Genomic DNA, 26,007 nt, shown 5'->3' with positions numbered 1-26,007 from the left:
AATGGCCTATAACTTTTGACACCACAGCTATATGACTTTTTTGAGAATGAGGTGGTGGATTGGAGACACAAAACCTTAGAATAGGAGTGAGGTTTTAAGAGTTCTATATATACAGTATGTGGGCTCTTAGAATGCTTCTGAATATTACAAGCACTTTCAGGGGGGAGAGAGAGAGCAAGAGAGAGATATGCTGATGTTTATGTAATTTGCATATCTAAGGCCCTTAATAATATATTTTTTTTCATAACATTGATTTTAATTATATTTTAGGACCTCAACCTTATCTCAATGCTTGTGGACAATGCCACCATTGGGGAGTGGAACCTTCAAGGACTCCCAAACGATGATCTTTCTATCCAGAATGGAATCATCGTTACAAAAGCATCTCGATTTCCTCTGCTGATTGACCCACAAGGTCAAGGAAAAATCTGGATTAAAAATAAAGAAAAAAACAATGAACTTCAGGTAAAAAAAAGTCTAGCTTTATCGATTGCTGATTTGTGGCGCCATGATTTCAATAGGAAAATATCCATGCCGTTGTGTATTTATTCTTACTCTTTTTTCTTCTGTTTCTTTGTTATTCCTTTATGCTACAAATTGCATGCCTGCTAGTGGTAATTAAAGTTGAATGGTGATTGCCCATATGTTGTTAATAAATCCAGCAGGAATCCATAACCATAAAATCTAAATTATGATTTTATTTATCTTTGTTACAACACATAGAATGTAGTTATATAGTGTTAAACCTTAAGTACAGCTTGGTAGATTAGCCAAGCAGTGCAGACAGCTATCCTCAGAGCTGCTGGCATGCATTCTTTTGTCTTTGCATTGAGAATATACTTTACCTGGTGGAAATGGCTTTTAAAGATACACAGACTTCTCTGATAATGTCATTTATATCATTTCAAACAGCGATGGACTGTGCTTTGTCCATTGTAACACCAATGAATGTTTAGATTTACCTCTGGCAGGCCTGGATTGCCATTTGGCCCACATGGCAAATGCTTGATGGACTGGTGGCTGAGAGGGCCAAATACTTACCCGTACTGCTGCTTGTATCCCCATAATACATAATAGTTACCCCCAGTCGGGGGTACAAAATGAATTCAAAAGTCTTGCCTTAGATGGTTAGATTATAAAACATATAGTTTCCGAATGAAGTACTTTTAAAACAGTATTATCTAATGATATAAAACACAGCTTTTGTCATTATATTTCATTATGCTTGTGTAAAATTTTCCTGTACAGGTCACATCTTTGAATCACAAGTATTTTAGAAGTCACCTTGAAGACAGCCTTTCTTTGGGGAGACCCCTGATGATAGAAGATGTTGGAGAGGAGCTTGATCCTGCACTTGACAATGTCCTGGAGAAGAACTTTATAAAATCTGGATCCACTTTTAAAGTAAGCTGATTTTAATGTAAACATGATTTTAATGTAAACATAAAATGAAGCATGGACACCTACTGAATCGAAAAGCCATTGGCCTGTGAGCTACTAATAGGGGTTGTTGTCCTAGATCTGACCCAGATCAGTGCTCCACAGTGCCCCTAGACCTACCATCCTTATCTCTTCTGCTTGTTTTTTTTTCTGCAGAGAGTTGGGATATGATGTCATATCCCAACACTCTGCTTTAGGTTATACAGAAAAATTCTGTATAAAAGGGTTGGTTTTACTGGAAATCTCCAATCTCCCTAACCCATTGAGTTCTGTGGTGCACTAAGCAGGCCAATTGCCCCCTGTTCTCTTTAGTTTGGCCCTAGTTGGCCTTGGTCAGAATATACCACCTCATGCCTATGAGATGTTTGTAATTGACTGAAATTGAATAGGAATGTAGTAGTAGGCATGTGGTTAATTTATAGTTAATATTACTCATTTTGTAGAGTATCATACTCGCATATAACTGATTTAGCAAGTTACTGATTCTATTATCTCCATTGCAGGTAAAAGTTGGAGATAAAGAGGTAGACGTAATGAAAGGCTTTACTCTTTACATTACTACAAAATTGGCAAATCCTGCTTATACCCCTGAAATCAGTGCAAAGACAGCCGTCATTGATTTTACCGTAACCATGAAAGGTCTGGAAGACCAGCTCCTTGGACGTGTCATTCTCACCGAAAAGCAGGTAAGAAAATATACAAGTCTGGGATAAACTGAGAACTAATTTAAGGGAAACTCATTAAATGTTAGTTATTGAGGGATCCTTAAAAAAAAAAAATAACTTTTATCTAAGGTTTCATATGTAAATATCATAGAAATAAACATGTATTTTGGATTTTCAATATCTATATTTTTGCAAAATATAGAAAAAAAAATTAAAATATATATATATGCTTTAATATTAGCACCATGGAATTCGACAACAACATTTCTGTGTACAAAGTTTAATATCCCTACTTGCCAGTTGAATAGCATCAATCAGAGGGTCATTTGCTGTTCCGGAAGGCAAAATAATTGTCGATCTGTGAAATGTGTTTTCCAAATAAAAACATATTCTTCCACATTTTAGGAAAGCTTGCGGGAAGTTGTCTTTGAGTATTTATTTCCATTATTCATTTTACCGTGGCACAGCAGTACGATAAAGATTTTTACTCTGTAACGGAACAATTGAAAGGATCAAAGTATACCACTGTGTTCCATCTGCCCACTTATTTCTTCGTAATGTTCAGTGCTTCTGGCACTACAATTCATATTCCATTTACTGCGGCAGTGAGGAGAACTGTAAACACCTCTGCTTTAGGCCCATCATAAACATACTCTGGGTATTTAGAAGTTTGAAAACTATGGGCTTTGTGTACTTGATTTAATTCTATTAAGATTTTTTTAAACCCTAACCTGTGTTTCGTATCCCTAACCTTAAAGTAGATCAGCTTTGAGCTGACTTTAAACCCCTTGCGTGAACAATGTATTTAAGCTCTTAAAACACCCCAATTAGTTTACTTTAAAAAGAACAGGACCTGAATGTATCAGTGTCGATTATAACATTATAACATAACATGTTTGGTAAGAAGAGTGTTGGATGGATAAACTTTAATTTTCTGCTTTATTGTCCTCATATATAGCCTACCTATAGTTTTACCCAGTCCTGCCGTAGTCTTATTTAATATAAATATTCAGGAGCTGTCCAGGGTACCAACAATTACTTCCAGCATTTCCCCATAGGAAAATGTTTTTTTTTAATGTGCAGTAGAAACATAGATTGCTACATAGGAATACTCCTTTGTGAGTATACAGATTGCATAGAGCTTCGGATAGCAGTGTATTTAAATAGGTGATTCCAAGCAGTATTGATCGTAGTGAACAATTTTATAAAACCAGAAGTTTACACAACTGTAACCTAATCGTTAAATTTACAACAAATGTCATGTACCACCGGGCTTTATGAGTCTTATTAAAAGCAGTGGTTTCAGAACTTTATATTTAAATACTATGCTAACTATTCTAAACTATTCTATAATTTTACTAAAAACATCCCCTCTGAAAAATTGAGTTGTACATAATGTTGTCTTTTGTAGTCTATTTTGTTTTACTTAATGAAGTACGTGGAATATCTTCTAACCTTTGACAAAATCAGCATAACTAATTACTTGCCCCTCTCTAGAAGGAACAGATACACACAATCATACACACTTATCTACAGTTTAATGTCATAAACACACACACAAACATTCGTATATTAACAGCTTTTAATGGAATCTTAAGGATGCTAATAATTCACCTACAGGAGTGTATCAAATAATCCCGGAATCCAGGTAGCCCTGGCTCCTAGATTATTAGCTCGACCTTTTTATCTCAATCTCTATAGGTGTATCTCATCTGGTTCTTAACTTCTATTTTACCAGCCCTGGTGTATGCAGTATAGTATTTGTTCCCATTTATGAACCCATATTAACCTCATATTTCTAGGAACTGGAGGCTGAAAGAGTTAAATTAATGGAAGAGGTGACTTCAAACAAAAGGAAGACAAAAGAACTTGAGGACAATCTTCTGTACCGTCTCACCAGTACCCAGGGGTCTTTAGTGGAGGATGAGTCCCTGATTGAAGTCCTCAGGATAACAAAATCAACTTCAGAGGAGGTACAACATCTACTGTTATAAACCGCCCATATATCACCATAAATTAAGGACTTGTTTTGGTCTCAATAACGCAGAATTACTGTGCATGAAAGCAACAACATAATACCATATTTATGAATACATTTTACTTCTCTGATGCCAAAGGGCATAGGTCTCGCTAAGACTTTTGACAAAGACTCTAAACTTTTGATAAAGACTCCTAAAGAGTAGTTATAATTGGCTTCTGTCTAATACATAAATCACTGAGCACAGGGTGAGCCAACCTGAAACCTCAGAATAAATGCTGCAGTGTTAGTAAATTCATTTCTGCTATGGGTAATATATTGTCTGCAGCACAATTATAAACATTAACTTCAATTAACCTTAATTGGTTTATTTTTCAAATTGTGTGAATGCAGCTCTCTGCATTATATTTTCCAAAATATGTTAAATTCCTAACAGAGAGTTAAGAGACCTCATTTTAAGGACAACCAGGTTGTCTCGTCTCAATGATGATGTTTTGCTTACATATAAGCATTAACCTTCATTTACGTATTTACTTTTAGTTTGACATATTTATTCTGCAATGTACAACACAAATGAAAGGTAAATGCTAAAATGGTGGTATTTGGTTTAAATTCAGGGAATTTGGCAAAGCTAGAATAATAATCAGTATCCTGTTCTGACCCTGTCCTTACCAAACCCTCAAAAATTCTTGAAGAAACAAATAGTTTTCATTCAACAAATAATGAGGAATTTTGTAGATCCTTAGGTCAGTAAAGATGGCTGCCCCATAATACAAAGTGATCTCTCTCTTCTCGTATAACAGCTTTTTTCCATGCAGGCTGAAGTGCCTGTCTTTGCAAACTCTATATGGCAATAAAATAAACGTTTTGGTTGATTCTCCCTAGCCAAGCATGTAAAAGAAGATCCATAGGTTTGAACACATTGTTGATGACCTGTGCTGGTTCAAAATGTCAACAAATTAAATAGAAAGAATGAAACATACAGTGTGTTGGCCAAATAAAATATATTGTATTACATAAGCACAGCCACGGGCAGTGACCATTATTGACATCATCAAAACTGGCATCCATCAGGCAGTATTTCATACCATACGCTGCAAGACATAAGTGTGTCAAAAACATCTTTGACAGGATTGTCCTCACGCACACGGAAACGTCGAACAATAATCTTTGCGTCTTTTAAGATACTTAGTTCTCCTCGTTAGGCTATGACCTAATGTGTTGTGCTATGTACTAGTCATTCAGAACCAGCATTTGCGTAAAAACCATCCAAATTATGATACTGAAAATGTATCTTGAGTTTTCTACACTGAGTTCGGTGACCCACCTCTACACGATAGGAGTATTTCTGCTAGCAAGCCCTGGGCTTTGTGTATCTGACAAAAATGTAGACCTCAATTTTGTTCAATTTAGCTCGAGTCAATCATGTGTGTTTAGCAAAAGATAATTAGCTCCTGAGGGGACACGAGTACAAATGAGGAAAAAGCCAGGCCTGTACCCCCTCACTCCAGAAAGGGTTAATCAAGTAGACTGGCCACTATAAAAGCAAATAGCCTCGGGTTCATAAAAAAACCCAAAAACGTCTAAAAACAGAACCCTGCTTTTCTGCGATTCATTTGTATGAATAATATATGCATTATTCTTCCTCAAGGTCAGTGAGAAGCTGACTGTTGCAGCAGAGACGGAGGTGAAGATTAATACAGCTCGCGAGGAGTATCGTCCCGTAGCCACGCGCGGCAGCATTCTGTATTTTCTCATTGTGGAAATGAGTTTGGTGAATGTGATGTATCAGACGTCGCTCCGGCAGTTCCTGGGCATCTTTGACCTGTCGATGGAAAGATCTGCAAAATCCCAACTCACGTCCAAAAGAATCGCCAACATTATAGAATATCTCACTTTTGAGGTGTTTAAGTACACAGTGCGTGGCCTTTATGAGAATCACAAGTTTCTCTTTACATTGCTAATGGCTTTAAAGATAGACCTACAAGCTAAGAAAATTTCTCATAATGAATTCCAAACACTCATCAAAGGTATGCAATTCGCTTTTCTGTCATTTAACGACTTCGAAAGTGTTTATGTTTCTTCATTAACGTTATAAAGTTTTATATCTTCAAAGACTATGAGACTGGGTCGATAGAGATCTAATTTGTCAATGGCTGGACATGGTTCTGTCCTTTTGCACTAGATTGTCCCAGCAGTTTCTGTCATACATATGAATTATCAATCTGTATACAACTTGTTCACTAAGTTTCATAGTAGATTCTTGATTTTAATTGGTATGCAAATAACATCTTTACAATTTAAATATTATGCCACTAGGAAAACTACTGTATTATCCAACTATTTTTAGAAAGAAAATTAAAGGGACAAACCAGTTCACTAGCTATTTAGGCATTTTTAACAATACATTCTTAGGTTCTTCAAGGAAATTCCAGAATCTCCACAAAATAATATTTTTTTTTTCTTTTTAGGGGGGGCAACTCTAGATCTCAATTCAGTGGAACCAAAGCCAAAGAAATGGATACTGGACATGACCTGGCTTAATCTAGTGCAATTGTCCAATCTGCCACCATTTAATAATCTCCTGGGGCAGGTGGCCAGAAATGAGAAAGCCTGGAAGAGTTGGTTTGATGTGGAAGCTCCAGAAGAGGCTCCATTACCTGATGGATATGATAGTTTGCTAGATACATTCAGAAAACTTCTTCTTATCCGAAGCTGGTGTCCAGATCGCACTATCGCACAGGTGACTGTTGTTGGATGTATAACTTTTTCTGATACCTAGATATGGGCTGCATCATCCCCTTAAGAAACTCAGTTTATTACCATTCTTCTACTTAATTGTAAATCTTAACTTGTTGCTGTACAGGATTCTCTTAATACAGGTTTTTATGATCACTCCTAAGTACCAAAAAGCAAATATGCATTTCTCAGTATTTTTCTTAGTTATTTTAGACTTTGGGCTTGAAAATACATACTTGCTTGTTGCTGACTGGACGCCATCTGGATTTTTGGAGGAATTTCCTCATGTCTTGGATGGATCATGAGAAACCTTAAATGCGAGGCCTCAGAATTAACTTTGAAGTCATAGGCTATACTGCAGTGTTACTCAGTGTTGCTCACTCTGACCTTTAAGAGGTCAAGCCTAACATAGCATTTATATGACATTTCTTTGAATAAACTTTGGCAAATAAACATATTAATTACACATATGTGTTGCCCACTTGAAAGTATAATGTAGGGGATTGTTTAAACAAAAAAATAGCTGCTTGTTAAAAGGTTCAATAAAAGAATTCTGCAGCTCTGGTACAATTATAACCATTATATTATTGCTTTACGAATAGATTTTACATTTATTTTATAAAACAACTGACAACGTCTAATCTCTGGTTGGATCGATTTCTACCTCAATTCAATGATTCTTTATCATTGGTACTTTATATATACCGGTACTCTTAATTGCATTAAGATTAAGTTATGTTAAAAATGTTGTGATTTTTTTTATAGGCTCGTCATTATATTGCTGAATCTCTAGGTGTTAAGTACGCTGAAGGTTTCATCCTTGAGATGGAAGCCATGTGGGCCGAAAGCAACTGTAGAACTCCTATGGTTTGCTTTTTGTCAATGGGGTCCGATCCTACTGAAAATATCGAACGCCTGGCCAAATCAAAGGTATGGTTTAACAGTGCATGATGGATGGATGAGAAGAAAAGGGGAAAAAATCCCACATTTCTAGAAAGGAACACTGACAATTACCAAATATCAACAATGTATTTCTTCTTACTTCTTTGGTTCTCATGTTTTTTTTTAAACAAAATTATGATCCTGGAATTATGGATTTGACTAAATCAACACTGTTTCTAAGCCACGTAATATTATAAATAAAAAGAATAATACTAAATAGATACATTAATTTAAATAATATTAAATACATTGAAAAAATAAAGGGCTTTGTCCCTGAGTACATTTTACCTTCATTTTACCTTGGTTTGCTGTTGGACAGTTGCAAAAATAAGCTATTTTGTAGACATTGTTGGAAAAAGTTACAGCATCCTTATGAAGTGTATTTCCTTAGCCTAATTGTAATGCAGACAAAGTGTTGCTAATCAGTTTAAAACATAAAACGTAGCTGTACATAACATATTAATTTGTCTTTTCCCTATTCACATGCAAAATAAAATATATCTCTAGGGCTATCCTTAATCAACTCTGGTACATGCATCTCTCCCAGCAATAAATATCTTATGAAAAGGTTTAAAACATATATCATTGTAAATAGTATGCATTCATAATTTAGTGTTACCTGTAGGTTCCGTAATAATCATAATACATTAAGGCAGCATTAATAAATTGGTCACAATAAAGCCTTTTTAGTTTCTGTGGTCATATATTACAATACTCTCCAGAATCTATATAACATCCCAGGTAAAGAGCAGGTGCAGCTTTTCCTCTTTACCACAGCACCTTGGGGCCATCCACACCTGGTTATCCATTGCACGGCGGTTCCATAGGCAAATAGCAAGCACATTTCCATAGGCAAATGCCAAGCATGGGGCATTTATCTCTTAGCCCACATAGATCTTCCTTTCTCCCTGTTCACACATAACCAGCATACAAGGCAAGGATATCAAATGGGCTTATTGAGTAGGAGCAATGCATTTTCATGATGCTTCCTTTGTGCCATGGTATTTATGCAAGAATTTGCACCCATCCAGTGATCAGCTGCAAGGCCCATTAAAATAAAACGTTGATAGTAAATCTTCTGGCAAACTTGGATCCGAATGTTAACCATGTACACTGTATGTGGTGGCATTCTGTGGAATGCATATCATTTCTGTTACGTAACTGAGTTAACCATCAGCTGGCTTCCCTTATTTTCCCATGGAAGTCTCATCTGTAAGATCTCCATAAAGGTGGGTTTATCTCATTGTCACTTAAAAGTGAGGTCCTATTCTGAGGAAAGAGAATGCTGCTGGTTGGGTAGCATCTAATGAGTGTAAGTGAATGTAAAAAAAAATCCATGAGACAGGTAGCCTAACATGGTTGTCTGTAACCTTCAGCAACATGCCGCCAGCTGATCTGTTACCAGTACTTGTAATGACACAAGTGGCCCCCTCTACACACTGTAATCACCCCAATCACCAAGCCACCCACTGCGAATACCAACTGTAGCGTTGATGGAGAATTTCTATTTCCCAATGCTCATTACAAGCACTTGTAAAAGCAAATGTAACACAAATATATTCCGGTATACTGCAGCCACAATTAGCCAGCATGACCCACAAATCATTGTTGAATGCTTTATCTTGTGTCTGATTAGTAGATTAGCAAATTCATTCTGTTCACATTTCACTTAGCTAATTGCTTTTGCTTCTTTAAAGTTTAAGTATCTGTCATTGTACCAGTTGAGTGATAGGTGCAAACATGTTAGCCAGTTTTGTTACATTCCCAATTAGAAATGTGATTCATTCAAATTGTGTACCAAAACCACATATTTTTTTTATGGTCAAAATTATTTTATCAGTAAAATAAATCTCCAGATTTTTTTTTATTATTGAAGCCCCAAGGTCAGTGCTTTGCTTTGAAGGACAAAAAAAGTAGGTGGTGTCCTGTAAGAGCCATGGCAGACACCAGATCGCCCACTCTTTGTCTTCAGGGGTCCCACTCCTCGAAAGAATATGCAGCGCCTTCCCTCCTCGGCCAAAAGATTTTCTTGGTCCTTTCTCACAAAGGGAAGGACCACTGGAATTGCTGTTTTAATAGAGATGGTAGACCAAAGGCTGTCACATCTCCCTCACCAAAAAAAACTAATCTTTAGGTGATCTGGTTCCACCATGGCTTTTTCAGTGATTAAAAATTGTGCAAAAGATGAAAACATGCAGAAAAACAAAAAAGTGCCGCTTTGGCCCCAGCACTTTAAGCAGACATATAAAAAAAAGTCCCTAGAGGTGGTGATAAAAGAAAAGTGCTTTGAAGGGTTCGAGATGCACAGTGCATTTACCTGCAGGTGCTAGACAACCAGTGCTTTTGTAATCTGGGCTTGGTCTGGGAGTGCCATAGCCACCTTAGTAGCAATATGTCTATTTTAGGCTGTTTATTCTTGTTTTTACGTCCAATTATTATAATGTATTTTCCAAAAAAAAAGAAATTTCTTTTGAAAATCGAAATTGATTTTATGTCAATTTTATAGTAGTTTTATTGTTGTGGTGTTGAAATCACTTTTGTGCTATATTTGAAATAGTTAATGTGAAAGAGCACATTTTATACCCAGGCACTAGTAGGGTAATCATGCAAACTGTATGTCAACTCTTTAAAAAGGGAGAAAAGTATCCTCCTTTAAAAGAGGCTCTATATTGCATCCATTGAATAAAAGTCTGAATGACTCAGAAATGTTCTAATGGTGACTTTTCACAGAACGTTCCTTGCCGTGCAATTTCCATGGGCCAGGGTCAAGAAGTCCATGCTAGGCGCTTACTTAGCCAGTCTATGCAAGATGGTGGATGGCTCCTTCTTCAGAACTGCCACTTGGGCCTGGATTTTCTGGATGAACTTCTGGATACGATCACCATCACAGAAGCTGTCCATGAAGGCTTCAGGACCTGGATCACCACAGAAGTCCATCCCAAATTCCCAATTAATCTCCTGCAGTCATCTATAAAATTCACCAATGAACCACCTCAGGGTAGTGTATCAAACAATGTTATATAAAGAATGAAATACAAACGTATTGCCAGTCATGGGGCAAAGAAGTATACATTTTGGGCAGTAGCCATTGAATAGGTTCTGATTACAAAACTATTTACAGAATATATACTGCTTTATGCACTTGTCGATTTGTATACAACAACAGCACTAAATAGACTCTGTAAGTCAGTGAGCACATGTATAGTATTGTGACCAGCTGAGTGTCCAGAGGAAGAGCTAAACCAGTCCAGTTTTTTGGACTAGAAAATGTAAAATGCATCACCCAAAAAGTGATAGTGGTACCTTATAACCTAGAAACCAGTAATCCAGGCATGGTGGAAAGATATCTTTGCATCTACCATTGCATGAAGCATTACCGTGGGGACTCTCCAGGTCACTTTCTTTGAATGGGGAGCAGAATTTGATAAAGCTCATACTCCATTCACTTTCCCTTCTACTCAAATTTAAAGTATTCTAGGGCTAGCCTGGGGAAGCCACTTCATCAAAAGAGGGAGGACTCCAGACAGCATACCATGGTATCTCCCCAGGTATGACTATAACAGTTAATCCAGTTGATTTTGATAATAATGTGATTGGCGCTCATTCTTTCTCGAATAATCATAGCTTTGAATGTCACAGTCAGTGTTAACATTTTCAGATACAACATCCTATATTAGCTATTTAAATGTATTAACCCATGTGCCCAGCGTACATATAGTAATATTTAAGCCAATGGAGTAGGTGTATTGTGTAAAGTTTAAGCATGCGCTTGCTCATTGTTTTTCCTTTGTTGCAGTCTGCTCTGTTTCTAATTCAAACGCCTAAGGTTTTCTTTGGAGACGTAAATGCCTTTTAGAAAAGCATCAGCTGGTAGCAGGGGATTGAGCCATAGGAGAAAACTGTAATATTAACTGGGACAGAAATCTCTGGCTTACAACAATAAACCTTTGTGGCATATTGTTACTGAACAAGAACAACGGAAGGGCAAAGTTAGATGACTAATAATGTTCACCTAGTCCATATGTGCTTATAATTAAGATCACAAAAGCTTGATGTAAGAGTCCATTTTTCTGTACGTTTTGTAACAGAGCCGTTTATGTAACCTGGTCTTGGGTTGTGGGTTTTGTCCATTCCTGCAAGGCTTCAAAATGAACAGACCTTGAGACTTTTGAAGTTGTCAGCTCGACTGAGCTGCTTTTGACCTTTTGTAATTGTATTTTTCCCTTGAGGGTCTCATCAGGTGTCAAGGTAAGTCCAAACGTGGACCTCCTTGCTCACTGTACCTACCAGGATATCAACCGCACTTCATTGTGGAGGCTTAGTAAAGGCAGAATTGTGCATCTGGGTTGCTGTTTCCTTGTGCAGTGGCAGCTTGCTTTGTATCACTCTTGTTGGTTGGACTCATCTGAAATGTTGATGGAGCTTTTGAGACTTTGGTGGGCTGTGATGTTAAAGTGCCATCAGATCTTAGCTGAGCCAGTCTCGCACTCTTGTTGTTGCATTTTACCAACCAACTCTACTTTAAACAGTAAGCAGAATCATCCAGAAATATCTAAAAGGAAAAAAAATATGTTGAGTGAAAAGCTACTGTGAAAAAAAAATGAACTTCAAAAAAGGTGACCCCTTGCTCCGTTTGCATTAGTTGGAATTATCCAAATCGTTTATTAGTGATACAAAATAATCTCTTTGGTGACCGCAGGGCCATGTAATCAATGTAAAATATAAAGAAAGCACGTCTAAAATGTGTGACCCTGAAATTATTGCTTTAAATCTAGCTACCCTGGGCTTAGAGCAAACCTATGCTTTGTGATTTTGCTGGTAGGAGTGATGATGATGATGTGTTATGGGGAAAATGATTTCTTCTTTTCATGGGTCACAGTGGTCCCTAATTGTGTTGATTCAATCATGGTGAACAGGGCTAAACATGTAGCTACCAGCATGAACATTCAGCAACTGTGATTGCTCCACATAGTTTTATATAAAAGAAATTTGGGGCACCTTGATCGCCGGCTCAGATGAGCTCTGTTGTAAATAAGGTCTGACAGCTGGCAATTTCATAGCAAAAATCACAAACAAACAAAGAATAGCTGATGTAAAATCAGTTCTATTTATTCAAGCATGCAACAAACACAGGGCACAACATGCTATGTTGAAAAATAACACAAATCCTGTTTTACACTACAGTTAAACACATCTTATGTGACTGAGATCAGCACACAAGCCCATTTCCAGACATTAAAAGGCAATTAGTGAACATATATTTTTATCAGGAGAACCTACACATTGGAACTGAATGTAGTTTACTCCATAGAAAATAGCAGTAGTTTTGTGGTATTTTTTACTTTTTAACTTGATTCTGACATTTTTTTAAATGCATTCTAGCTTGATGTACATATCTGGCAACTTCCCAGGGCAAGCTAGCCAGAGCACTTGTTGATCTGGGGGAGTGGCTTTGTGAGGGGGCAGGATTATCTGTTGTGTGGGTGGGGCTAGCCCTGTATGGGTTGGGTTAGCTGTGTAGGGCTCAATACTAGGTGGGGGGTGGGGGGATAGGCATGGCTAAATCCCACTCCCTCTGCCGGGAAAACCCAGAGACCCAGGGAAACAATGATTTACAAGGAGACTCTAAGTCAAACCTAGAGAGTTCCCGGGTATGTTGATGCAGCTGATAATATTTACCGTATATCTGATTCATTCACATTTTCTAAAACATTCCTCTTTTAATTAGAGAGCAGAGTAAATGTAAATGTTTGCCTTTTTTTAGTCCATGGTTATAACGCTTTGTAAAATCTGTGTTTGACAGGAACAAAAGATTCAGTAGATTGAGGTGGTCTTAGATTATTCAGAATGTTTTATTGGTATTCTAAGGAAATAAACCTGTGTTAAGGGATTACATAATGGAATGCAACAAGGATATTCAATTTTATTCTTTCTTTATAATTTCTTTTATTTTCTTTTGTAGGTGTGAAAGCAGGATTGAAACGGACCTATTCTGGAGTGTCACAGGAACTACTAGATGTAACCAACATGACACAATGGAAACCACTGCTCTACGCAGTAGGATTTCTCCACACAACTGTGCAGGTGACTATATGTTTTACTGCCCCTTTAACAATTAAAAATGTTTTTACATCTCTTAAATTGTGTTGAAAATTCTATTAATCAGTGCTTCACTTGAAGGGGAATATAGTCTGTGGTTCTGTTGGCTTACATGCAACACATGCAGTGTTGCAAGTGCTCCCAAAAGTGAATATTAGTTCCCCCTCTTGGGCACTCACGCTACATAAGGTCCTATACACCTCCGCAGATGCCAAGATTGGTAGCACTTTATTTTTTTTCTACTTTTCAAGAACAAACTCCTTTCTAATTCAAATATGTATTCTTGCACTTGCCTTTTAGGAGAGGAGGAAGTTTGGTCCATTAGGCTGGAACATTCCATACGAGTTTAACCAGGCCGATTTTGCCGCTAGCGTGCAGTTTGTTCAGAACCATTTGGATGATATCGGCACGAAACGTCCTGTGAACTGGAACTGCCTGCGTTATATGTTGGGAGAAGTCCAGTATGGTGGTCGTGTGACAGATGACCTAGATAAGACATTGCTCAACACCTTTTCCAGAGTGTGGTTTGGAGATCATATGTTTTCTGATAAATTCTGCTTTTACCAAGGCTATGGCATTCCCAAAGGCAAAACAGTAGATGACTTCCTCCAGTACATAGAGCAGCTGCCTTTGGTAGACACACCTGAGGTAATGATATATACTGTATAACCTCCTTGAGCACAAACCTAAAATGTCTATGGGATATGTGTTTTGTTTAAAGGGACTGTTAGAAAAGTGAAGGTCAATTTGAGAAAATCACTACATTCCGCAGGTATTTTGACAAAATTGGTTGCTTATTTAGTATTGCTTTGGGGAATCTGATTTTACAAGAAATCGGGCTTGGTTCAGATTTATATTGGCTAAAATGATTTCAGCTTAAGCTTACTTCCAAAATGAGCTCTTTGAGGGTCCACCGGCTGCTCCAAAACACTTGTTGACCTGCAACTCTCATAATTCTCTGCTACCCTATGTACTGATGATTATAGCGGTGATACATCAACAACAGCTTGAGTCTTACCTCTGTCCTCTAATCTTTGAATTTAGTACTTAATGTGGGCTGTGTCCAATAATACATGGACCTGAACTCTCCTGTTTGTCAAACCTCAGGGTCATACGTCATTTTTTTTTAATTTAAAATACATTTTTACATTTTGAAGGTATTTGGATTGCATTCAAATGCAGACATCACCTACCAAACAAACATGGCTAATGAGACCTTAAGCACAATAGTTAATATCCAGCCCAAGGACAGCGGAGGGGGTGCAGGAGAGACACGAGAGACCATTGTCCAGCGCCTTGCCAATGAAATGCTTGAGAAATTGCCAGAGGACTACATTCCCCATGAGGTAAGTTACTGCATTGTGATCTTGTTGTGTGTCTGTGTCCAGCAGTCTACCATGCATGGGGTCTCAGAATACATGTATAAGGGTTTATAGTTTTGCTGTCTGAGGTTACATTTTACTTACTATATTTGCATAAGCCTTTTCAGACACATCATATACCTCTTGGATCAGCAACATGGCAGACAACTCAATATGTTCAGATACAACATGATACAGTATATATATACTGATTTTTGCGATAATGTATCAAGTGCAGAACATGCTGTTCATTTCTCTATTTTCTAGATTTTATGGCTTTATAATTTGTAATGCTTTTTTCACACTTTGGTAATTCGTGACATCGCCACCCACTGTTATTGTGTTATGTTTGGAAAATATATATATATATTTTTTATATTTTGCAGCCCGTATTGCGTATTATAATATGACAATAAATACAGTTTTCATAGCCAGCAGGATGGGGATCATGGTGGCAAAATGATTTAAAACGTATTTTATCTCAAAAAGCCCTCATATAAGACATGTATTGTTAAGTAAATATGATCAAACTTAGTAATAACAAACCTATTTTATTACTATGTGGGAAATTGTAAATTAATTAGATTCATTAATCAGTTGTATGCGCTACACCCCAAACGGATGTTTTGGGAGTTCCCTGATCCAACTTGTCTTGAATGTTGAGACAAATTACGGTATATGAATAAAATCTATTTCTGTAAAAAAGATTACATGATTTGAAAATTTGGGATATAGTTAGATGCAGAGAATGAAGAAAAGCAAACTGTGAAGGTAGGGTGAAGTAATTAAAATCAAGTCCTATTATGAAGACAGAAAGTAGCTGTTCATCACTGGCAGGAACAGTCTGCATTTCATAAAGAACAAGGAGAAGGACAATTCAAATGCAGATCAGCAGAGTAATAAACGCAACATAATTTGGACTTCACCCAAATGAGTACAAACCTGCTTGATTTAACATATTTTAAAAAGCTGCTTTTGAAATTCAATTAGAATGTGTTTATAGTCCAATGTCCCAAGAAGCCAGTTGGCACGGCTAGCGTCTGTCCCCACTGTTTTCTGCCTATGCGTTTAATTATTGGATTTCTTCGCTAGTCCACTTATCACCCAATCTTCTGGAAGACTGTTTCGTGCATTTGTGCCTGTCAATGACAACTAAACGAACAAATAACAAAAATAATCACAGAACCATATGGAAACCATAATGAGGTGATAAAAAGTATATTTGTATGAACATAATTCTATTGGCTGACTAGGGCACATTGAAGACTATGTAGAAAGGTAGCTGATAATGACCAGTATTAACCTGGCTCTTAAAGAGTGTCGGAGATTGAGAAGGAGCCTTGCCTGCTCAAACATGAGGACTTTCCTTTTGTTGTGAACGCATCCTACTCAGCTTGCACGTGGCATGCAGAGATTTTTTAAGAATGTTATGATTCTGGACTCTCAAGCAGCCTTCTTGAAAATAGATTTGAATCTGAAAGGACTAATGAAAATTTGACGTGGTACCTATTTTTTAAAATACACATTGTATGAATTTAAGAAAAACATAGATTACTAATATTTAACTGAAAATATTTAAAAAAACATGTCTGTTTACTCCTCTTCTTATGACAGGTGAAAGCACGACTTCAAAAGATGGGTCCTATACAGCCAATGAACATATTTCTACGCCAAGAAATTGATCGCATGCAACGAGTGATTGCACGCGTCAGGAGTACACTTACTGATCTGAAGCTGGCAATTGATGGTAAGTAATATTGTGGGTTTTTTTCTGGGCAGAGGTACCTCTACCTCTATGAATGTGCCTTTCCCCTGTTTTAAGAGTCAACTGCCTTGGAACCATAAAAAAGAGAAGTATTTGTAGCAGCATTTCACACAAAACTGCCTTATATGTATTAATAGATTTCCATAGACCCTATAGACATAGGAAAGGTTATGTTACATAGTTACGTAGTTACATAGGCTGAAAAAAGACATCCGTCATTCAAATTCAGCCTTTCCCATATATGTCACTCTGCTCTGACATAATACTTACTAATACCTGTGCTTGGTGGGAATTCAGAATCTGTTAAGGGAGTGGATTTTAACATCATGTCTTAATGACCACAGACAGGTCAATAATTCAGTGCAGCCTTGCTTGAAAATAGTTTAGTTAATAACCTTTTAATGGAGATTTAATTGAGATGCCAGTCCTGGGATATCCAAATATTGCTACAGAATCTGATGGTGCTCTACATGTGAAAATGAATGTGTGTGTGTGTGGGCATGGATGGATATATGTGTGAATGCAAGTGCACGTGAGCATGGAAGTGTGTATGAACATTGATGTGTAAGTGTATAGGAACAAGGAAGTGTATATGTGAGCATGGATGTGTATGTGTGTGAGCATGGGCATGTATAAGTGAGCATGGAAGTGTTTATGTAAGTGTGCGAGCATATGTGTGTAAATGTTTGTATGTGAGAATGAATGTGTGTGTGTAAGTGTGTGTTAGTATGTGTGTGTATGTGAGTTACTTGGGGGGGGTGCCAAATATAGGATCTGCCCCGGGTGCCAAATACTCTAGGTAAATCTCTGACTAGGAACTTTGAGGTTTGGTCCTCTGGTAACACCCCTGCATAAAACAGCAGCTAAAGGCAAGAAGAGTTTATTAACAATTGCTGAAAATTATTGGAATAATGAAACAATGGGAGATATGGTCCATTTACAATATGAAGTACTTTACGAAGCCAGCTCAGGTTCCATAGCACGCAGTACCTCGCTAGATGTCCTACAAAAGGATGAATTTAGAACGTTAACATGTGCTAGCTGAACCTTTTTTTTTCAGATCCTGTTGTAACTTTATATTTTTTATCCTGTTTAGTATTTTTCTATTTTCACAATCTGTCTGCAGAAATTTTGAAGCAGTAAAGACAAATTGTAGATTGGCTTCATATTTACTTCCCAGGAGGTGGGAAGAGTGTACCACAAAATCCATTAAGCCCATAAAATAGTACCTGCTGGAACACTCAGAACCGTCTGAACACTTTCTGTTGTCACTATGCCAAACATCTTATTTCACCTCAAATAGATTCATTTTTGTAGACAGCTGTTGTTCTGGGTTTTTTTCAGAACAAGTTGTTTTAGAGTAACGTCTACAAGTTGCTATCATCGTATACTTGGTTTCTTCAAAATAGGGAACCTGTATTAGTGTAATTAATGGTTAGTGGTAGCTGTATTAACAGCTACATGCAGACAAAGGTAGTGATCAAAGAATGGAAGAGAACCAATTGGCTCATCCAGTCTGCCCTTTTTTAATCGTATTTAAATACTACTGTAGGTTAAGATTCAAGATCTAAATGTTCACATAAAAGCGCTCTTGTCATTATAACAGCCAATGCAATATCCCTGCTGACATTAGTAATAAAGCCATTGTCCAAACTTTATACCAGGATCACTTTTTAAAAATACTCTAAATAGCAAAAATTATTAAAAGAATGTACATTATTAAAAGATGAAAAAGACCTTTATAAAGTTATTTACTGTCTTAAGTTGCTAGGGACCCCGTACCCCCCCCCCAAAAAAAACACATTCTCTTCTGAATGGCACAGCCCTGACCACTCTTCCCATACCTAATATCCAAAGGTGCGCGCTCTGCTTGTAGGTTTCTCCTAGCCCGTCTACCTCACTATACTACACACCAGATCACTATAGAGGACTTATAGAGGTAGAAAACTGTGGCATCATAAGAATAATTTATAGTTAGTAATTAAAAATAGTACATAAATGTTTAGTGCTATTAAACATATAGGCTAGACTACCAAGATTATTTTAATTATGCACATTACATAATTGTGTCTCATTTTTAGGACGTTATTTTGCTTTAAACCAGTCCTGGTATTATAATCGATTTGATCATCTATTCTTATAGGATAGATGGGAGTAAGACACCCCCTAATGTTTAGTGTGCATTATGAGGAATCCAGCACTATCTAGGCATAGCTGCTGTTTGTACATGGAGACAGCTACATGATGCTTGCTATGTTTGCAGTGGTATGCCATAAAAAAATCCACAGTTATTTAAGGAACATGGCAACCTTTAAGTCTTTTTATATTCACAGTAAGCGTGTTAGCGTGCATAGTTGGGCATGTATTAGTCATGCAGTACAGCATGTATACGGCAGCTGTTACATTCTCTCCTGCTTTGTACTTACTACTGCCAGAGCCGTTAAGCTTTGTTTGTTTCCTTAACGTTGCCTTGAGTTACCATAACGTAAATGGCTGTGCGGTATTTAATGGGACTATAATTGGTTAATTGTTACAACAGTGTCCAAATATATAGGTAATCATAGTATGTATGTATGTATGTAGAATGTAGTTTAGTACTTTGCTAGTATTCTTTACTATTTATTAGCTTTCTTTAATAAAATGGAAGTTACCTGTCATGCACTTATAATGTAAAGCACAGAGAAATGTTTAGATATATCAAAGGTGTCAGAACATGTAAACATCGAAGACATGCCATGAGTGGAGAGAGAGCCGTGTGCTTTACATATAGGACGCAGAAACCACATTTTATGTCTATACGATGAAGCTTACAGACATTACACTGAGCATCAGACAAACATTTCACCTTAAATGACATACTCTACCAATCTAATACACAGGGTTTGGCATAATCGATGTACTAAGGGCACCCATAACACGTATGTGGGGTTTTTATCTGTGTAAATGGTTTGGTAGTATTTGCTTTTAAGACATTTTACTTAGGAAAGCAGAGATATGTGGCATAGCTGTTTCATAGTTAACATAGCTGTATGTACAGCCTATGTTCCTCTTTTATCACATAAAAACAACACAGAAACGTTTGAGATACCTTTACTGTTTATACAGCAATATACTGGTTTTGTGTCGCCTGACAAATAAGTGTTCCCGGCACAAAATACAAATGAGACGAAATTTAACAAGATAAAAACAAATACTTATTGAAACCAAGTGCCGCAAGGTCGCTCTTCAGTATGGTGGGCAGCGGTTCTGCCGTGGGCATGTCTACTTCCATTTCCAAATACGTCTGTTGGGTCTGACCATGCCTACAGCCACCTCTATCTACACCCCCAACACAAGTCTCCCAAATCGGACACCTGAAATGTTGGGGGTCTACAAGAGTGTTAAATTCAGCAAGCAAGGGGAACAGCACCTCTAACCACTGACTGCAAAGAATATCTTGTTTTCAAATAACCTCAGATTTCCTAAATATCGGACATATAATGTAAATGTAAATCTGAGCATAATTACGTGTTTTCTCCCATGTATAAAACAGCCAATCTAACAGATAGATGTAAAACTCTATTTAGGATAATATGCTTATGATTTCAAAATGAATCTGTCCTGTAAACAAAACAGAAATCTATCAGCGTTGTAATGAGTTGTTGAAAAGATGCTGTGATCGATGTTCTTTATAGTAAGAAATCTAATTGCGCAGTCATAACTGAAGTTGAAATGATGGCGGTAACTGTTTGACAAATGTGTGTGGCTTGGTGATTGCTGTATTGCAGATGAAACTGTCAAGGTCTGTGCTGTCAATATTTGCTTCGTTCCAGGCTGAAAAAAAGAAACATTGAATGCCGAATGTTATCATGTTTGCTAACACAGAAGGTTGACTCTAGTTTGTAGAAAGGATGGTGGTACCTACTTGTTTCTCCTGGTCACTGCAAGCAGGCGTCCAAATATGTCAAGGAATTAAATACGGTGCTGTGCAAAAGTTTTAGTCAGGTGTGATTTAAAAAAAAATAGACATGTTAATAGTTTATTTCTATCTTTTAACAAAATGCAATCTTTGATTAATTCTTCTTCTGTTCACTCACTTTGCATTTTGTTAAATGGTGGTCAAAGTCAAGTCCACTGTGGAAAGGATGAAGTGTTTTCAACATTGTTTAATTAAATGAAGATCAAATATTTTCCCTGTAACCAGCCCATTTACTCTATGGAAGGGTCTGTAGCATTCTTCCCTCAAGATAGGCTTAAATCACCACTGACTTTATACATTGCACACAATGCATTATCTAGAAAGCCTAAGCGCATCTGTGAGATCCCATCAGGATAGAAATATGGCTGGCCCTGCTATGTCACCCTGGCCCCCTGGGTAAACCAAAGTGAACAAAGACCTCCACCAGAGTACAGCCCCCAAAATAAAATACACTTATGAAAATGTGGTTATTTTTGAATATAATGTTACAATTGGTAAGGAAAGAAAAAGTGGCACACATTGTCCATGTGTCTCCCTAGAATCCTAAAAGTGCATTTTGGATTTATAGCAGGACTCATTTCAGACGTGACCATACACATATAAGCATGTTTTATTTTGATTGATGAATATCGAAAACATACAGATCATTTCCACACGGCCCAAAGATATTACCATAATGTTAGCCAAAATGAGCAGCTGTTAATATATGGTGGGGATGGAGCTAGTGCCACTGCACAGGCTTGTCTGCTGGAACGGTTTAGCTTCAAGGAGCAGTCCAGCTGCCAGGTCTTTTTATTCTCAAAGGATTTCAGCTTTAGCTTAGTGAAAGCATCGAACCTTATTTAGTAACAGAATGCTTACATGGTGGGCACACCTATTCTTGCGTCTACCATTATAAACATTCTTTGTAACTCATGCTAGATTCTTTTCATTGAGTAACCGTTCCACTGAAGAATTTAAAAATGAAGTAGCATACTTCGGTCCAAAACAGGTTGTGCTTTCAGGGACGGGCACAATGATGGCTGTTACAGACCCCTTTTTAAAGAGGACCCTAAGACCTAAGGGAGCTCTTTGGCCAACATGCACTTCTGAGGGAACAGGAAATGTGTACACAGTTGCATTGTAGTGCTTACTTGTGGTACTCTAAATTTCACAAATTTCCCTGTATTGCAAGCTAGGTCTCTTCTTTAGGTATATAGTACAGTATAATATGCCTGAAGAAGAGACCTAGATAGTTCATGGTTACCTTGAGAAAATAAACTTGGATAAAGCTCATGCTAACTTGTATAAATAGTACTTAATGTAAGACAGCTGCTGTAACTTGCATACATAGATTAAATCTGTTTAGTCAGTTCTGTTACTTCAGCAGAGAAAGTCCACAAATGCGGAAGATCAGGAGACTTAGCAATCAGAGTTTGAGACAGTCTTATGGCAGTAGTGTTATCTCACTTTAACGACTGATTGATTTTGATGGGGATGAAAAGATAGAGCTTTAGTCTGCAGCACTGCCTGTTTATTACAGGACGATGGTAAGGGAATTCATAAAAAGGCATTTAAAACCAACAATCCATCTTCTACTCAAATATTAGCATGTGCCTGATATGAAAGCAGGATAACCTTTTGCCATTTGATTTTGAGAGTTGCAAGCATGTGTTGCTATCTACCTAATCTTCTCCATCACAGTGTAATATGGTGCTATAGCTTTTGAGATGACCTGCGTTACTTTTTGACTGCATGTAAAGATGCTTCAGTCTACCCTCTTAATGTCTGCTGAGCACAACACTGCCAATGCATAGAGCAAAGAGCTTTCTTGGAGAGGATCCCTTCATTCCTCTGCCTCCTACACGAAAGCTTAGATGGATTAGCTGTAACGGGTGGGGAAATGGTGACTGTTTAGAACAGCTGGAGCATATGGTAATCTGCTGATTTTCTTAGCTATCTAAATTCTGCCAAAGTACCAGCCAACCGGTCTGCTAGCAAGCAGATGGCTCTCTGTTTCAGTTCATACAAACTTTGTGAACAAAAAGGGCACATAGGCTTTTATTTGCTGATCGATTTTTGTACTGAAAAACATGAAAATTCATGTTTAAGATGAAACCACCGATTTAATTATTATTATTTCCTTAAACCAAATTCTACTTTTCTCACCTCTGTATTTTGAAATTTCTTACCATTTATTGCCCTGGTGAGCTCTCTCACTACATTTCGGCTGTCTGTATTCTTAACTTTAGTATCCTTTTGGATGGTGTAACGTCTGTATGGGTGGCTCATACATATTAAAATTATGGAATAATCAGGCAGATATGTTCCATGGGATTATAGCAGAGTTCATTTTGCAAAACAAATCGACTTGTGTATTTATTAAAGTGTGTACAGAATGAATCCCCACCTGGGAAGATCTTTTTGCATAGGAAGAAAATATGTAGAAAGACCAAGTTTTTAACCAAGAACAAACAAATCTTAAATCATAGTGAATCCTGATTTAGGGTAATCTTCATTAGTATACTAACGAAGGCAGTTCACAACCAAATTGCTAGGCAAACAAAATGGAATTAACAACCCCAGACATGGGAGACATTAGCGACCAGTGTCAGGCAGCTGCTGCTAAGGCAAATAAAATCATGGGGTGCATCAAAAGGGGCATAGATGCCCACGACAAGGAAATAATTCTACCCCTGTACAAGTCACTAGTCAGACCACACATGGAATACTGTGTACAGTACTGGGCACCAGTGTACAAGAAAGATATAGTGGAGCTGGAGAGGGTTCAAAGACGGGCAACCAGAGTAATAAGGGGAATGGGAGGACTACAGTACCCAGAAAGATTATCAGAATTGGGGTTATTTAGTTTGGAAAAAAGACGGCTTAATAACTATGTATAAATATATAAGGGGACAGTACAGAGATCACTCCCAGGACCTATTTATACCCAGGACTGTATCTATAACAAGGGGACATCCTCTACGGCTGGAGGAAAGAAGGTTTCTACACCAGCACAGACGGGGGTTCTTTACAGTAAGAGCGGTGAGATTATGGAACTCTCTGCCAGAGGAAGTGGTGATGGTAAACTCAATAAAAGAGTTCAAAAGGAGCCTGGACGTGTTTCTTGAAAGCAATAATATTACAAGTTATGGATATTAGATTAATAGGGACAGAACGTTGATCCAGGGATTTATTCTGATTGCCATATTTGGAGTCGGGAAGGAATTTTCCCCCTGGAATGGGGCAATTGGCATCTGCTTCATAAGGGTTTTTTGCCTTCCTCTGGATCAACACAGTAGGGACACAATATGTATATAGGTTGAACTTGATGGACTTTGGTCTTTTTTCAACCTTATGAACTATGTTACTATGTTACTATATGCTGATAGAGATTTTTGTTTGCACATGTGAGCTAAAACTTGGTACGCTATTTAAGCATCTATCTTATTTTCTAATGATCACTATGGCAATCTCTGACATCGGGGCGCTTGAACACCCAAGAGGTTGATCTGCCTCCGTGTTTTATAGCAGGACCCCCCCTTAACCTGCTGCCCTAGGCCTAGTCAACCTAGACCTAGTCAGTTTAGGCCTAAATATGCCACTGGGTTTAGGACCTTTTTTCCCAGCACCACTTGCCAATGGTTTTTGCTCTGTTGGAAAAGGCCAAAGAAAGGACCAGGTACTGTGAGGTCCCCATTGAGCATTCAAGCTTCCTGGCCAAGTTGACGTGGAAACATTTTGCACGCCAGCACTTAAATACACCAATGTTTTCTATGGAAATTGAAAAAACTACATTTCTTCATTAGGTAAATGGTTCTCTCGTGGAGATAATTATTGCCTCACATTCTGATTCTAAACCACCATTGTGGGCAGTATAAGTTAGATATGCTGATGGAGGTTTGTCCAGTGTAATGGTACTCTTGGAGTCTCTCTTGTCTAGTCCTGTGTTTATTTGTACATATTTTTACTTAAGGATCCTCAAAAAACCTAGAGATTCCTCTGATCTTTGTAGTTATGTGAATTATTCTGACGTGACTCCGTACATTGACACCTGTTAGCCACACATAACAATAAATGTTTGTTTGTGTGTCCCTACATTCGTAGTGTAATCTAATCTGTTAAAATATGTTCACCTTAAGTACATTTTCATATGGTCAAAGAAGTGCAGTGCATGTCCTTGGGTGATCTCCGTAAACACGACTGAGTAAATAATATCCATAAAAGTGATTATTCGCAATAATGCTAACCCCAAAAACAGGGCGCCTGCAGGCAGAGGTAAGAGGGTAAGCAGTACCCTTCCTAAATTTCATTCATCAGGAGGAAAGTTTAAGAAATTATGCAATGTGAAAGGTAAATTAAGTAAGATGGAATGGAAGTGAGGAGCGAGGACAATGAGGAGACATTTGTTTAATATTGAATATATCGTTTTTTTTATTTTACTTTCAGGTTTGTACACTCAAAGTATTGAGTATGTACTTGGCTCCATAATTGCTGCACCCCTGTCATGCTCTACTTGGTTAGATGTAAAATTGTTCCCCTCATCAAAATGTGTTTTTGCTTGTCTGTCCGATGACCTGTTTTTCTGATCTTTGATGTTTTCTTCCACCATTTACCAAGGCATTGTTTTTATTTTTGTAGCACAGATGTATCAAACAAAGTGCATCTGGCGCAAGCTTGAAAAGTGGTCTAATGACCATTGCAACCAAAGATCACAGGGCCATTGCACTGATTGCTATGGTGATAACACCACTTTTTCAGACTTTGCACCAGGGTTACTTTTTATACTTAACCTCTACACGGTTTATTTTCTGTGGGAACTTAAAATGAGAGGAGCAAATAATGTGTAATTGATGACAATGGAAAGAAGATCGGGGCTCAGTCATGCCCCTAGTCTATTCTTCAAAGGCATATATCCATTTTATATACTATAACTAACATTTAGAGAGTGATGATGCTCTTAGGCGTGGATTTAATCAATGCATTTACTTGTGTTGTTTGTTACACTTGTGTTAAACTGCATTGAGTGGCCTCGTTCCATTACCATGACTCAAACTACACTCACTGACAGGCTGCTTTCA

The 26,007-nt window shown here is 37.6% G+C and overlaps 1 protein-coding gene across 1 annotated transcript in view; it reads left to right on the top strand.

The window, feature by feature from the left end:
* Positions 1 to 26,007, top strand: part of LOC149302582 (dynein axonemal heavy chain 5-like) — a 110,974-nt gene that overhangs the window by 76,317 nt on the left and 8,650 nt on the right. The window contains exons 55-66 of the mRNA XM_089482290.1: positions 271 to 465; positions 1,249 to 1,404; positions 1,944 to 2,126; positions 3,908 to 4,078; positions 5,735 to 6,113; positions 6,555 to 6,826; positions 7,588 to 7,752; positions 10,495 to 10,762; positions 13,727 to 13,848; positions 14,164 to 14,511; positions 15,021 to 15,209; positions 16,839 to 16,971. Coding sequence (XP_089338416.1) covers positions 271 to 465; positions 1,249 to 1,404; positions 1,944 to 2,126; positions 3,908 to 4,078; positions 5,735 to 6,113; positions 6,555 to 6,826; positions 7,588 to 7,752; positions 10,495 to 10,762; positions 13,727 to 13,848; positions 14,164 to 14,511; positions 15,021 to 15,209; positions 16,839 to 16,971 — 2,581 coding nt within the window. The remainder of the gene's footprint in view (positions 1 to 270; positions 466 to 1,248; positions 1,405 to 1,943; positions 2,127 to 3,907; positions 4,079 to 5,734; positions 6,114 to 6,554; positions 6,827 to 7,587; positions 7,753 to 10,494; positions 10,763 to 13,726; positions 13,849 to 14,163; positions 14,512 to 15,020; positions 15,210 to 16,838; positions 16,972 to 26,007) is intronic.

Source organism: Sceloporus occidentalis, unplaced genomic scaffold (assembly GCF_023333645.1).
Source record: "Sceloporus occidentalis isolate IW3139 unplaced genomic scaffold, rSceOcc1.0.p SCAF_18, whole genome shotgun sequence".
Taxonomy (NCBI): domain Eukaryota; kingdom Metazoa; phylum Chordata; class Lepidosauria; order Squamata; family Phrynosomatidae; genus Sceloporus; species Sceloporus occidentalis.
The sequence above is the reverse complement of the archived record's forward strand: the minus strand, read 5'-3'. Positions and strand labels throughout refer to the sequence as shown.